This window comes from Saccopteryx leptura, chromosome 4 (genome assembly GCF_036850995.1).
Source record: "Saccopteryx leptura isolate mSacLep1 chromosome 4, mSacLep1_pri_phased_curated, whole genome shotgun sequence".
NCBI lineage: Eukaryota > Metazoa > Chordata > Mammalia > Chiroptera > Emballonuridae > Saccopteryx > Saccopteryx leptura.
The window spans coordinates 103,976,277-103,991,645 of NC_089506.1; the positions used below are offsets into that span (position 1 = coordinate 103,976,277).

Sequence of the window (15,369 nt, forward strand, 5' to 3'; positions counted from 1 at the left end):
TATATCGGGAGCATTAAAACATTGAACTTCATTGTGTGAGCAGAGTGGAAACAAAACTTAAGGATAAGAAAGCTAAGCTAAAAGAAAGGATCTGTTCATCTCTGCTGTAGCACCATGTGAAAATGTACCTTTTCTCTTGCATGCCCTTGACTTGTAGCGCCTGTCTTTGAGGTTCTACAAACACAAGTCCGTCTGCCGGAAGTGTTATCCTTCACATGGCAGTGTTGATGGCAAGCCTATCCTTAAAGAGCAGTCACAGGCAATATAATATGAACAGTAAGTTGTGTATAGCATTTATGTTTTAAATGGGCTTTGTTATAATACCTTTTTTGAGTAACTGCTTTAAAAAACAAGCTCATATCACATGGACTTATGTATATCTAAGAGACATAAGGTTGACATAACTTCGCGGTTTCTTAGGGTTTACGAAACACATCATGAGGATGTAAAGTACAGCACAGGGAATATGATCAATAATATTGGAATAAGTGTATGGGGCCAGGTAAGTACTGGAAATGTCAGGGACACCAGCCTGTAAAGCATATGACTGTCTAACCACCATGCAATACACCTGAAACTGATACAGAATAATACCAAATGTAACTTGTAATTGAGAAAGAAAAAAACCCACATCTGTTCAATTATCTGCAAATAAGCACTTTATTATCAAATTTTTCTGCATCAAAACAAGGTTTCTAATTGCAAAAGAGTTTTCTTTACATGATGTATCTTATTGTGACTGTGAACACAGTAGTAGAATCTGATACTACATCTTACTTCCCATTCCAGTTTCTCTTTTGCCATCGGGTAACTTGTTTTGACCTAATAAGTATAAATTGCTTTCACTCTTCTGAATCCTGTACATGCAATGTATTAGTTCCTTTTCAGCTAGTACATCATAATCATACTGTGCCAGAAAAGAAGCCTGATTTAAAATGACATAAAAGTCAACTATAAGAAAAATGCATACACTTTTTATTTACAGATGCAAATCTCTCCACACAAAAGCAAAGGACATTATGCAATTATGTAAGGCAGGTGTGCCCAAAAATAACATTCATTCAACAATAGTACTTCATATTTAATGATCCCATATGAGAAATCAATGACTCAGTAAATAGAAAATTAAAGTTAGCCCTTGGGCCTATGACAATTCATTTGCCAAGGCCTTTTGTGAATTCTAATCAATGCTCTAAATTAGCCACTATTTCTCAGAATGATGCACCAGAAGAATAAAAACCTTAATAGATACAGTTATTCCTTCATTGAGAATCCCACAAATAAAGCTGTTCTTAGGGCATACTTAAGATTTATAAGAAGTTGAGTGCCTGCTGTATGCAAGGTACTGCACTGGATGCTGAAAATGTGGTGGTGACAGCATTTCTAATCAAGCTATCGATGCGATAAAACAGCCTGCGAATAACGGAACGTTCGGCCAGACAGCATACATTTAGACCCATACACCAAAAGTGTCCAACATAAGCGACTCGAAAGAAGAAATGGTACATAGAATAAGACATTTTAACTTTTTTCCCCTGGAGCTTAGTCACATCTGATCAGAGCATTTAATGCCTTCTATATCAACTTGGGATTTCGGAAGATGGGGAAGATGGACCACCATCCCTCTTTTGACAGAACATAAATATTCAGCCAAATGTAGTTCATCATTAATACTATCAAAGAGAAGTTATTCTCTTGCTTTTGCAGGGAAAACGGAAATGCTAAAATTTTTTTCCTGCGGGTGAGGATCAATTTTTAAAGGCGCCAACTCTGCTTGCTTTGCTGATAAAGTTCTTCAGGAGATCATGGTCCATTTCTGCAAAGCCTGAAGTTTGTGTTACTACAGTCAAATGGTTTACACAAAACCTGAAGCAGAATTCTTCCAAATCCTAGGAACAACAACAAAAGGATATAACTAATTAGTGTTTCCCAGTGTGATGCAACATAAAATAAAAATTTCTAAAACACGAAGGCAAGGAAAAAGGCCTTGACAGCCAGTAGGAAGAAATGTTGATACAACAATACCTGAAAAACAGTTATAAAACTATAAAGCTAATATGCATTCATACTTGTAAAAAGATAAATTGCAGAATAAAACATTCAAGTTCCTACACACCAGTCAATGCCAGAGGCACCTACATGTATGAATTCTGTACATTTTACTGTTCATTTCACTTTCAGAATTTGTTAAAAGTATGACATGACTCTTTTATATTCCCCTAGGGGCTTTCAATATTTCTACCTGTAAAGAGTTTGTGAGAAAAAAGTTAAGTCATAAAAAAACAGTAATGCTGGGAAACTGCTTTTCTGAAGTCATGAACAGGCCGTGGCTGTTTTTCCTCTCCAAGGAGACAAAGGAGGGGATCAGCCCTGGCATGTCTTCAGTAATCTTAACTGGGGAAATGCTTTGAAGAAATCGTGACTTTAGCCTAAGAGAAACTCAGATTGGTGTTTCTGGCTTACTGTAATGCACTCTGGACCAAAGAATAATCTTGAAGTAATTTTCTTGATCAGGTCTGTAAACCTGAGACAGAATGAAGGTGGCTGGATACCTTTTTGGCCCCAGATGAGTGAGACTTAAAGTGAAGCCAGCCTGCAAGGAATCCAATGTGCCTCTGACCCTGGGCTACGCTAACATCTTGACCCCAGGACAAGGTGCTGCCAGGTGGTGATGAACTTTTAAGGTTTCCATTCTATTAGCTAAAACTAACTTGTAAAAAATAAAGCCCCAAATAATGTCCAAACAATCGTATATACACATTACACAATATATACTCTTTTCTTCTTTACACAAACGTAAATTTTAGCAAATGCTAGAGATGAAATAACAGACAAAAATTAGCAATACTAACAGCCATGCCAATCAAATTCACAGGATGTTTTAAGAAACAGAGTAAATGAAGAAAACCTATCTATTTGACCATAAACAGCTTCCGTAGGCTGCGAAGGTCATACTGCAGTATGACATCTCTCAGTCCCAGGAAAGCCTGAAGTGATGAAACAGGCAAAATTCCACACACCCACTTGACATCCTAGCATGTGACAATACACAAAAATGTGCTTCATTAATATATACTGAACAGACTAATACCCATTTAAAACTATGGACTCTTGCTTAAATTTTTAGAAATGACATGTTTGCCTATAGCACACTAAAGTGACACAAGACAGCAAACAATTTCTTTATGAAAACTTGTATTTTAAGGACACATATGACCTATTTTACTTGTAGTGTATTATATTCTCTTAGTACAATTAGTTAGATGGGCTCCGGTAAAATATAGTGCCTCTATAGGCAAAGTGCAACATTCATTAAACAAACGCACTATCCTAGTACTAGATATTTGGCTGTGATGAGCAAAGCAAAATTCTTGCCATTCCTCAGGGAGCTTACTTTCTAGAAAATAGAGGGCTGGAAGGTAACCATACAAATAATTCACATAAATAAGGAATATGAAAAAATCTTGGAAAATGAGGCCTCATTCAGATGCAAACGCTATGCGCCCACCATCTTGTCATCTGTGGTAGCCCACCAGATTCTAGTATTATCACCATGACTTCAACAAACTAGAAAAAGCACACTGATTTTTTTTCTTTTTTTGGCCATAAAGCATTTTCCATGTTTTAAGTACCCTTTAAAGTATTATCTTGACAAAAGACAATTATTCATTATGCTTTTAAATGTCAGTGTTTTTTGGTGGGTAAGATTTTTTTAAAACGGTAAGTTTAAAAAAAAAATCTAGTATTTAGAGATATATACATGATATAATCTAGGAAAAGATCAGAAAGAACTGTGAAAATGTTTTACTGTCTGGTTGGTGAGTCATTTCCTTCCTCATTCTTTTTGTATTTTCCAAATTTCTTTAATAAGCATATTATTTATATAAGCAGAAAAGAGGTCATAACCATTTCTTTTGCACACCACTAAAATGTCCCTGTTTTTTTTAACCAAAAGAGAGGATATCCTTATGACAAAAAGAAATCGACTCCAAGAAGCATAGCCTGTTTCCTAAAGATTTAGCTCTAAGGTTTTCTTTCTTGGCAAAACAATACATGGTCACTGTACAAAGTTCAGAAAGAAACAAGCAAAGATAAGGAAATGAGAATCATCCATAATCCTACCATTTAAAGATAAACAGGGACTATATTTTTTAAGTCTTTCTTGTCTTTGTAGATAATGAATTACAGTCCTTTTAAATTTTTATACTTAAAAAAATAAAAATAGGACCATAGTTTTTCAGTTAATGACATATCTTGAATAGCTGCATAATTTCATATTATAACATTCTATGTAGTTTAAACAATCCTCTAGTTCACAATGACTTTTTCTAACTTTTCAAAATTATAAACAATGCTGCAGTAAAAATCTTCGAAATTAATCTTTGTCCAAACTCATGATTACTCCCTTAAGCCAAATTCCTGTATGTAAATTTCTTAAAAGAATTCCATCTTTAAAGCTTTTCTACATATTATACCAAATTGCATCCCAGGATGATGGTGCCAATTTGCATTTTCATCAGTTTAGGAGAATGCCCACTGTTGTGAACCTGTATTATTTCTAAAAAATACATATTTCATTTGTTCATAAATCTATTTGATTCATTTTTATCAATCTGCTTGTGTTTTCTTTCTTTTTTTTTAAGAACTATCCATTAACGATGGTAAGCTTGCTTCATTATATTTTGCTAAATTTCCCCAGTGTCTCATTTAGTTTCTAATTTTCTCTGTGGCAGTCTTTGGTGTATAAACTTTTTTTATCTTTTTGAAATCAAATCCATCAATCCTTTCCTTTATGGTTTCCTGCCTGTGAGGTCCATTCCAACATTATATAAACACGCGCTACCATTTTGTGTGATACTTAACTGTGTTCACGTTAAGTACTTAATCTACCAAGACTTCATTTTAGTTTAAGATAGGAAATAGATGCCCACCGACTCTTCCAGAAGGGAAGCTAACTGAAAGATGCTCTTCTTACCTGAGCGTCGTACTTGACAGCGGCAGACAGCAGGGCAATGGCGTTCTCCTCACAGATTCCTTGCTTGATTGTTTGCTGGCAGAGCTTTTTCAAACGATTTTCTCTATAAAATGTAGCCAAATCTAGCAATCCTGGCAGAAGGAGATGTTTGTTAGGGGAGTGACTTCAAACATCCTGCTCTAAACTCATTAATTCTTCAGAGATGATTCAGACATTATTTTGAATAGAATCCTTAGGGAAGGCTGTGTAAACAGACTTGTGCCGACCTCTCTGAGCAGTGGCTCTCCAGGAACATAGCTGAACTGGTCAAATACAAAGCTCAGACAAGGAGCCATGGATAAATAAGAGCACAGGGAAAATGGCTTTAAGGTGTCTCCTAGAAATGACCCTCTAATTATCTGTCTGCCTGTATTACCAATATCTGCTCCTGGGTCATTCCCATTAGTATACGTACATGCTATAATAGTGCTCATATCCTTAAAAAAAGGAACAAGAAAAGCCTTTCAGAGACACATGTGTACCTCTCATCACCCTGCCCCATTTCTCTGTCCTCTCCAGCCAACCTCCAGGAGAGTCACCTCTGCTTGCTGCCTCCATCTTCTCACCACTCATTCTCAACTCAGCTCATTTCAGGCATAATTCCATCTGCTCCACTCCTGGCATCACACCTGGTATTGTCACTAATGGCTTCCACAATGCCAAGTCTATTCTCTGGTTTCACCTTACTCGAGATTGACACAGAATTTCACCTGGTTCATGATACTCCGGTTCCTTGAAATGCTTTGTTACTTGCTTGTGTTTTTCTTCTCAATTAGTTACTCTTTTGGTCTCAGCTGGGCCATTTTTCCTGACTTCCAAATGTTTGCGTGCCCCAGGGTACAATCCTCAGGTTCTTATTTCACATATTTCCCTAAGTGATTCCAGCCCCATGTTTTTATTTTTTTTTCCAGCCCCATGTTTTTAAATACCATCTATAACTGTTGATGATTCCTGTCATATTTATCTGTCACTTACTTTCAAATAATTTAACACAGAGTAATATAGCACATATACAAGTTAGTTCTCATCTGCCCTGTGGAACTATGAAGTACTGTAATCAGGAATGGCCAGTTAGCATTCAAAAGGCCCTTGTCAGGAGCTTCAAATAACACTACTACCTAAACCTTCATTAAAGAGTGCTAGAAATACTTTGTTATTGGTGAAGACTAGTATTCGGGATATGTGGCTTGGCTAGAAATATTCTGAGGGTCTTTTTGCTTTTGCATGAATGGGGTTCAAGCATCATGAGCTCTGCAGTCCTACACCCTTGGAGGAGTACATTTGCTAGGTCAACATCCAGTCCTAGGCTACCACCTGATCACAAGGTTGGCTACATCCTGCTACTAGAATATTGTCACATCTACTTCAAATTAACCTTTCATGCAAACTATTTCATAGAGGGCGTAATGGACAGAGAGCTGGAATTTTATCATTCTTACTACATCAACTGTTTTTGTATCTGTCTGCTACTAAGTTATGTACATGTGAAAGAATTTGGTTGGAAACTTGCTTTCATTGTAACATAACAAACTATCAGTTATGGAAGAAAGCCTACGGCCCAGTGGAGGATACTGGAACCTTGAGAGTTGTGAATGGCTGAACTGTTTTTGGTTAATTCTCAGTGACTCCCAAAATCATGTCAACAGCCTTATACATCCCCAAGCTTGAGAATCACATTGACAGGTGCTCGCAAGAACTTCCCTAAGAGCGAGCCCTCCCCCGAGTCCCTGCTCAAGAGGGCCCCACTCTATACCTCTGTCAGGCACACCCGCATCAAAAGTGTGGTCAAGGAGCCATGCACCCACTCTAAGACCACACTGTGGGTGCCTGGGACACTGGGATTCCCTGCCTACTGGTCCGAGGCTGCATGTGTGGATATTTCCTCCACTCCAAATTGCCGTAATACCCAAGTACAGACCCTACCCAGCCCGAAGGGATGGCCGGAGTTGGGGCTGGATGGAGCTTGGACATGCAGACTGGGGTGCCCACACCCCCTGTGTGAGGCAGGAGGTAGCTGGTGGTGAGGAAAGAAAGGCTGCCGGCTGTAAGCGGAGGCCAGAGGCATGTCCCCCCGTGCCGCTGTGTTCTAGCGCAGCTCTCCAGGAAGTCCCACACTACATTTCAGCTCAAACTCAAACCCAGCCTTTCCGTTCTCAGTGAATATCTACTTTTCAGGGTATGAAGATTGAACATATTTTATCTGAAGTTAGCTTGGCAAATAACTTTAAGTTTTTAGACTTATGGTATGCAGCCCTTAATTTGGTCCCTTGCTCAGGGCCCTGCGAATATACTGCTCACAAGAATTAGGGGATATTTCAAAATGAATATGAAGCGATTAAAAAAAGAAGTATTTGATTTTTTTTATTAAACAAGAAAATCAGAAAAGCAAATGAAAAGTCAAAGAAAGTTGTTCATTTATGCAAATAAGATGCAGACCCAACTTTTATTTCATTGGTGAAAATGCACTATACAAAAGGCTGAAAGTACTGGAGTATCTGCATGTTCCCTGATCCCCTAATTTTGTGAGCAGTGTATTAGAGGTGGGCCTATCAAATAGCAGCCACTTGGATGTCTAATAAAGCCACTCAAGCTCCTTCAACTTTTCAAACCCAAGAGCAATACCTCTCCATCTTCTTCATCATAATGAATGATACTTCCATTAGCCTGCCACTCAGGCCAGGCACCTCACAGCAGTCATCCTTCTCTTTCCCTCACAACCCACATCCCATCCACTGACAAACCCCATCCACTCACTCTAAACTACCCAGACTCCGATCTCGTCAGCACCACCCAGCTACACCACTCAACCCAGGGACCGTCATCACACATCTAAACCATTAGACTTCTGACCTTTTCACAACAAATCCCATCATGCCTATGGTAGAAGCTACTTGTTGCTTCCCCACTGCACACACACACACACACAAGAATCCATTCTCCCTTTCTTCCAAACCATAGACTATTTAGCTGAGCCATGGCCACCTTGATATGACCACACTCTCCCCAACCTCCTGTGCCTGTGGGTTATGACCTTGGTCAGCTCCAGTTCATGGTTTGAAATAAGTCCAGGACCTTTCCCTAAGAATCACTGGATATTTGCCCTTGTCCCCTCCTCCATCCTGCTACTGCAGATGTAGTCTTGAACCATACACACAGGGGCCACATGTAGCAATGCCCTGCATTGTATTCCTGTTTTTAGAGAAAAAGAAACTATCTTGTTTAAGTTACGTTTTCTTTTATTTTACTGTTAGAATTAAAGCACATCTAACTAACACAATTCTATGCTCAAGACCTTCCAAGGCTTTCTACCACATGCAGAGTAAGACCATAGCCCCTGGGGTGTGCATGGTCTTGCCCAGCTCTCAGTTCCTCAGTCCCGACCACTGAGATCCTGCTCCGTCACTCCGGCTGCCCTGGCCGCCTCCTGCTTCCTCTACATGCTCAGTGTGTTCCTGTCTCAGACCCTGCACTTACTATTTCCCAGGCTTACAGTGCTCTGCCCTGGGGAGCTTAAAGGGCATGGCTCACTCCTTCCTCACCCCCAGGTCTCTGCTCAGTGCACTCCCAGACCCTCCTGCCTGACTGCTCGTCTTTATTTGTTTAGGGCTGGCCTCCCTCATATGACTACAAGCTCCACAGGAGCAGGGCCTCAGTCTGTCTCCTCACAGACACTGAGAAGGGCTATGGCACTAAAACATTTGTGGAAGGAAGGAAAACCATAAAAATTCAGAAATCAGACTTGTTTACTTGAGTAAAATTAAATGCTGATCTGGTAAAAAAATGTGATTGGTTTATATGTGTAAAATGAACGTTTTATTTAAAAATTTGGGGATTGAACCCTTTCTTTAGTTCCTTATAGAAGTAATTCCTTAACTTTTCTGTACTGGCCAACAATACTGCTGAAGCTGTAAACAGACACTTAGTATGTTTTCAACTCTGCTCCCATTGGATTCCATGTTGCTTTTTTTACTGTCAGGTAAACCCCTCACACCTTTCAGGACAGGACCCATCAGATCACAGTTGTCTGTCCCAGATCTTGGATGGAAATTCACAGATATGGAAACCAGCAGGGCTTATTATTATGTGGATTTTATATTGTTAATAATGCAGTGGTCTAGAGGGCAGCAGGTATGGTAGCTAAAAGTTATATACAATAATAACATGTAGTAATTAAGATGGCACCTGCTCCACAGTGGTGATGGTTTGATAAGTCATCTATCTCTTATCTATCCAGTCAACCTTTGTATGAAGTAGAAATGAGGGAAAGAGTTTGGGTTCAACGCACAAAAAGAGAACTACTTTTGTGATTGCTCTCCCAGCGTCATCCATTTAGGCTCCACAGAGACCACCTGGCCAAGTTACCCAGCACTTTGCTAATCTCTTGGTCAAGTCTGGTGGCAGTTAGTTACCTATTGCCTCCTCAGGGGGAAGGCTGATGCTGTCTGTGTACAGGTATTCCAGGAAGGCTCGGTAAACAGGATATGAAAATTCACTCATTTCTACAATATTATCTTCACTGTCTTCCAATGAAGAACGAAAATGTTCACACCTGAAGAAGAAAAGCATGTCAGCTCTTAGCTTCTGGGCAAGAGCAGATAGGCACCAGGAGCACACCCTGTGGGCTCAGAGGGGAAAACAGTAACAGGGGAAAGGAAAACACAACACCACACACGACACTGTCCATGTTGCACACACTCTGCCCTTGCCGTGGCCCCTCGCTTCCTCTGCTGGAGGTTTTCAAACAACCATGAACTCGACAAGGTTGCAAATGCACACCTGCGCAGTGGAGCTGCGCCTGCAGACACACTGGGCGGAGACCACACCGGCCTCCCTAGCACAGTTCCTACACCACATCCACTGAGAGGCACTTATGGAAATCAGGTGGGTTTATTTTAATAACTTCTGACTAATTTTGTTTCTTCACTTCCTGTTATGGGCTAAAATGTGTCTCCCCAAAATGCATATGTTGTTGAAGCCCTAGCCTCAGAATATAACAGTATTGAAGAAAGGATCTTGACGAAGGTTACTAAGTTACAGTGAGGTCATTAGGGTGGACCCTACTCCAGTATAACTGGTATTCTTCTTTTTTTTTTTTTTTTTTTTTTCATTTTTCTGAAGCTGGAAACGGAGAGACAGTCAGACAGACTCCCGCATGCGCCCGACCGGGATCCACCCGGCACGCCCACCAGGGGCGACGCTCTGCCCACCAGGGGGCGATGCTCTGCCCATCCTGGGCGTCGCCATGTTGCGACCAGAGCCACTCTAGCGCCTGGGGCAGAGGCCAAGGAGCCATCCCCAGCGCCCGGGCCATCTTTCCTCCGATGGAGCCTTGGCTGCGGGAGGGGAAGAGAGAGACAGAGAGGAAAGCGCAGCGGAGGGGTGGAGAAGCAAATGGGCGCTTCTCCTGTGTGCCCTGGCCGGGAATCGAACCCGGGTCCTCTGCACGCTAGGCCGACGATCTACCGCTGAGCCAACCGGCCAGGGCCATAACTGGAATTCTTCTAAAACGAGGGGAATTTGGACACACACACGCACACCTACAGTGAGAATGCTATATAAAGACTGGAGTGATGCTGCCACAAGCCGCGGGATGCCAAAGATTGCCAGCAAACAACCAGAAGCCCAGAGACTCATTGATCAGATCGTTTTTGAGAGCCCTCAGAAGGAACTCATGCTGTGAAAGCTCGACCTTGGACTTCTAGCTTCTAGAACTGAGAGAGAATACATTATTACATACTTTATTACAGCAGCCCTAGCTAACACACATCTACTCTTTAGGAAAGTTTGTGGATTCTAGTAAGAGTGAACAAATGTTGCACAGCCTGACCTTCTGACCTTGAGACTGAAGTGCTATACTGAGCTTGTGATTTGTTGCAGTAGGATTTAAATATCTGTTACACAACAACATGATGATTTTCAACATCACTATGTTAAATGAAAGAAGCCAGGCACAGAAGAACCCACACTGTATAGTCCACTTAACTCCAGGAAATGCTAACTAACCTGCAGTGACAGCTGGTGACTGCCCGCCCAGGGTGGGGGCCTGAGGGACCTGGCGGAGTGAGAGCCCTGCTGTGCCTTGATTTGGGGCACTGCTGTCACAGGCATAGTCATATGTCAAAGCTCCTCCAATGCACACTTTAAATGGAAGCAGCTCATTGCTCAAAAATTACACAACATGTTTGATTTTGTAAACATCTGTGTTAACTCTACCCTAGAACTTACTGCTCTGGAAAAGCCTCGTGTCCTCTTTTTTTCAAGCATCTAAAAGTTTAGGACCCTACAGCAGGCCGAGGAGAGGGATGGTCACGGTCTAAGCCCGGCTCTTCACCAGGAACACACTTGTGTGAAGCCGCGTGGGGCTACAGACCCTCAGCACACCCGCCCACCGGGGGCGGCAGACGGTTGGTGAAGTCCCAGGAGGGAGCACGGAGCACTGTGGCGCGCAGTCAGCCACACCTGTGTGGAGCACTGGCCTCCCCTAGTTCTCGTCGTGTGTGTGTGTGTGTGTGTGTGTGTGTGTGTGTGTATACGTACACTTTCCCCGGCTGCAGTGTAAGCTTGTAAGGGCAAAATCTGCCCTACAGTTTTTCATAATTAGGATAGCAAATAATAAATGTGTTTATTCTAATTCTCAAAGTAAAGACTCCTTACCTAATTTTGAGAAGGACTTTATGTGCATAAATGTACTTCCCATCCACCAGAAATTTCAGGTCTGCAGTATTGGGGTTGTCAAATTCCCTCTTCAGTGACTCGGCCACTGTGAGGTGGTCATCCGGCTCTAAGAGAAGAACAGCAGTGTGCGCAGCGTTAGTGACAGACATAAGGAAAACACAGGCTGCAACATGGCATCACTCGGGAGGCACTCGTGGAAAGATCCATTCTCCAAAACAACTAACAATGGAGCACGGCTTTCTCCCCTAAATACAAATCTGCACCTCTGTAATCATTAAGGATTAGAACCACACACATCTGCTTGTAAATCTAGCAAAACCACAAGTAAAAAGTCTCAAACCACCTCACTAAATGAAATCTTTGGATGTGTGAGTAAATTACTAGCTAAAATTAAAAGACATAGTTTTGCAGTCAAATAAAAGTACTTTCAATTTAGTATGCAGTGTTGGTCCAATACTATTAAGAAAAATTAATCAAACTAGTTCCTTTTCAAGGAGTGCAGTAGAGGGAAATAAATTATTTGATACTGCACTTAAAGTCCTTCCTATCAAAATAAAAGCCCCAGAGTTCCCTCCCTAATTTCCAAGTCATCACCCAAATGGACAGCGATTTCTCACCCACAGACAGGAGGCGCCAGGAGACGGCGGGCGTGGCGAAGCAGGCGAACACGTCGTCCGTGCAGGAGAGGTGGGTGAGGTGAGGCAGGCTCACCGACTGGCCCCGGCACTGGCCCCACATGTACACGTGCCCGCCCTGCGTCCTGGCAGCCGAGGTGTGGGCGGAGTGGCAGGCTGCGATCTCTATAATTCTAAATTCACAAGCAAACACCAAGTAAACACAGTAAACAGGGGAAGAAAGGAGCTGACCTCCCTCCCCTTCCCTTAGGTTTAATTTCAAAACCAAAACAAGACTTAGACACCTGAGCTCAATGTCCAGGCAATATGCAGGTATTTACATTGAAGCTATGCCTCAATGCATTTATAACTTGTGAAGATCTAGTTACCACTTCGAGCCAGTAGAACTATAAAAATATGTACCATCCACTCTGAACTCAGCTACAATCCAAGAGAGTGAAGATGAAAAGAAAAGAGTAAGAAAGAAGAAGGAGGAGGAGGTGGAAGAAGAAGAAAGAAGAAGAAGGATGGAAGAAGGAAGGAAGGGAAGGAAGGGAGGGAGGGAAGGAGGGAGGGAGGAAGGAGTGGAGGAGGAGGAGGAGGAGGAGGGGGAGGGAGAGGAGGAGGAGGAGAACGAGGAGGAAGAGGAGGAGGAGGAGGAGGAGGAGAAGAGATAATAAAGACTTGAACCATCTTGACCCAGGTCAAAAAATATTTTCATCAAAACATCACCAATTTTAGGGTGAAATGGAACCTGTTATCAGTCACCCCAACTCACCCTGCAATAGTAAATTCAGTAGTTATAGCTCACTGGACAATGCCATCTAGCACCCCAAAGTGCAGTTTTCTGGGACCATGTGTCAGACCCTAGTGCAGTGAGCTCACGACCGCCAAGGAGGTAGTTCTCAGAACACTTCTCCATAGAAAACACTGTTTTTGTTGATTTGGAAATAACTCAAAGAAGACAGTAAGCGATTTCACCCTCCAATGAGGCTATCATCTGGATTTTGCCACAGCAGATGGTGTCAGCATCCTCGGTAACTTAGGCTCAGAACTTCAGAATCATCTTTGACTTTCCCCCTTCCTCACAATTTTCTTCAGAATATCCAGTTGACAAATAACATACATCCTTTATAACTTCTCCCATCTGCCACCACCCTCAGTCATATACACCCCACATCTCGACCAATGTAACAGCCTCTGGGTCTCTGCCTCAGAACTCCTCTCCTTTGACCCAAAAGCCACAACTCTGGCAGGCTAATAATCCTCTTGAAACCCCATTCTTGTCAGTATAGTACTTTCAGAAGTTCAGTGATTGCCCACAAGATAAAACCCAGAGAAGAGACAGTAAGGCCATCTATAATTTCACTCCCATGAATGTCCAGCGTTCTTTCCTATATTCCAACAGATGTACTCACTGCCCCTCAATGTCTTTATTCACAGTTAAAGTCCTTATTCAGGAAAGTGTTTTCTCTCTGCCTCAGGAATCCTACCCATCTTCTAAGGCCTAGTTCAAACAGCCCCGAGGTCAAAGGTCTCTCGCTCACCTGATCTCTTGCAGTACTTCCTGTCCACAGCACTTCCACCTGGCCCTGTTCTCTTCCAGATGTATATGTCTTACCTATTCAGTTAGATGACAAGCTCCTGGCAGGCTGACTCACTAGTTTACTTCTCTCTTCCTAAGCACCCATACAGGGTCTTACTAAATATAATCTGGGGATCATTTTACTGACCAATTGGGAAAGGCTCAACAACACAGAGCAACTGAGGGTTGTCCAAAGCGAGAGGCTGAAGGGTCCCTCTAAAAGGGACCCTCCCCTGTGTGCTGTAACTATTTCCCACTTGAGGAGAGATGATGGTCATTGGACAACCTGGAGAGTGCTGAGGGGGGGTTGGCTTAGGAGGCTGAGACATCTGGTTTTCATGTACAGCCAAGTAATTTCACTGATTTATTAGAAGATAGCTCTCTCAGCTCTTGGAAACAACCCCAGAGTGCTGAGGAAATGAGGCTGTCTGCCCCGGGGTGGAGAGCCTTGATGTTGGAGCTAGACTTGAATCCTAGCTTTACCACTAGGCTGTGTGACTGTGGGAATGTCCCTGAGCATCTAGGAGTCTCAGTTTCATTAGAAGGCCAGTACATGAGAATTAAATGAGAAAATGTTAAGCCACAAGCACAATGTCTGGTGTACAAGTGGTAGCCTCACAGTAGACATTGCTCAATATTACTACTTCCACTCAGCGTTTTAAGTGCCAAAGCCTCCCCTATACAGAGACTATTTCTAATGATCAATTCAAATTAGTAAGGCCTTTCCTGTTTGCATGGTTAAGTCAGTCAATTGGCTAAAATCAAACCTTGCCTACATAGGGAAGATGGGCAATAATATTTTGCTTCTCAATAAGGATATACTTTTCAAAACAAAGAAAAAGGGAGAAGGAAATAGATTAAATTCATTTAAAAAGAAGTGAATATACTATTACCATCTAGTGAATATACTATTACCATCTACCTTCATATATTACACCCACACATGAGAGTGGCAACAATTCATTTTATTTATTTATTTATTTTTTGTATTTTTCCGAAGCTAGAAACGGGGAGAGACAGTCAGACAGACTCCCGCATGCGCCCGACCGGGATCCACCCGGCACACCCGGGTGCAGTGGGGCTTGCTGGGGACAGTGGGGTCAGTCGTGAATCCAAGGCTGAAGGGTTTAGAATTGATCTGATGTGATGGAAAAATGATATCACCTGTAGCAGGGCCATGATATGATGGAACAGAGTTCTGGATTAATCAGGGGGTGACGCTCTGCCCACCAGGGGGCGATGCTCTGCCCCTCCAGGGCGTCGCTCTGCCGCGACCAGAGCCACTCTAGCACCTGGAGCAGAGGCCAAGGAGCCCATCCCCAGCGCCCGGGCCATCTTTGCTCCAATGGAGCCTCCGCTGCGGGAGGGGAAGAGAGAGACAGAGAGGAAGGAGAGGGGGAGGGGTGGAGAAGCAGATGGGCGCTTCTCCTGTGTGCCCCGGCCGGGAATCGAACCCGGGACTTCCGCACGCCAGGCCGACG

The 15,369-nt window shown here is 42.6% G+C and overlaps 1 protein-coding gene across 6 annotated transcripts in view; it reads right to left on the reverse strand.

Annotated features, from left to right (window-relative positions):
- Window positions 1–636: 636 nt before the first annotated feature.
- RCBTB2 (RCC1 and BTB domain containing protein 2) overlaps window positions 637–15,369 on the reverse strand; it is a 38,350-nt gene continuing 23,617 nt past the window's right edge. For all 6 annotated transcript variants that reach the window (XM_066380880.1, XM_066380879.1, XM_066380882.1 and 3 more), the window contains 5 exons: window positions 12,307–12,497; window positions 11,669–11,795; window positions 9,424–9,563; window positions 4,976–5,106; window positions 637–1,889 (listed from right to left, as the gene is read on the reverse strand). In XM_066380880.1, coding sequence (XP_066236977.1) covers window positions 1,749–1,889; window positions 4,976–5,106; window positions 9,424–9,563; window positions 11,669–11,795; window positions 12,307–12,497 — 730 coding nt within the window. In that variant the 3' untranslated portion in view covers window positions 637–1,748. The remainder of the gene's footprint in view (window positions 1,890–4,975; window positions 5,107–9,423; window positions 9,564–11,668; window positions 11,796–12,306; window positions 12,498–15,369) is intronic.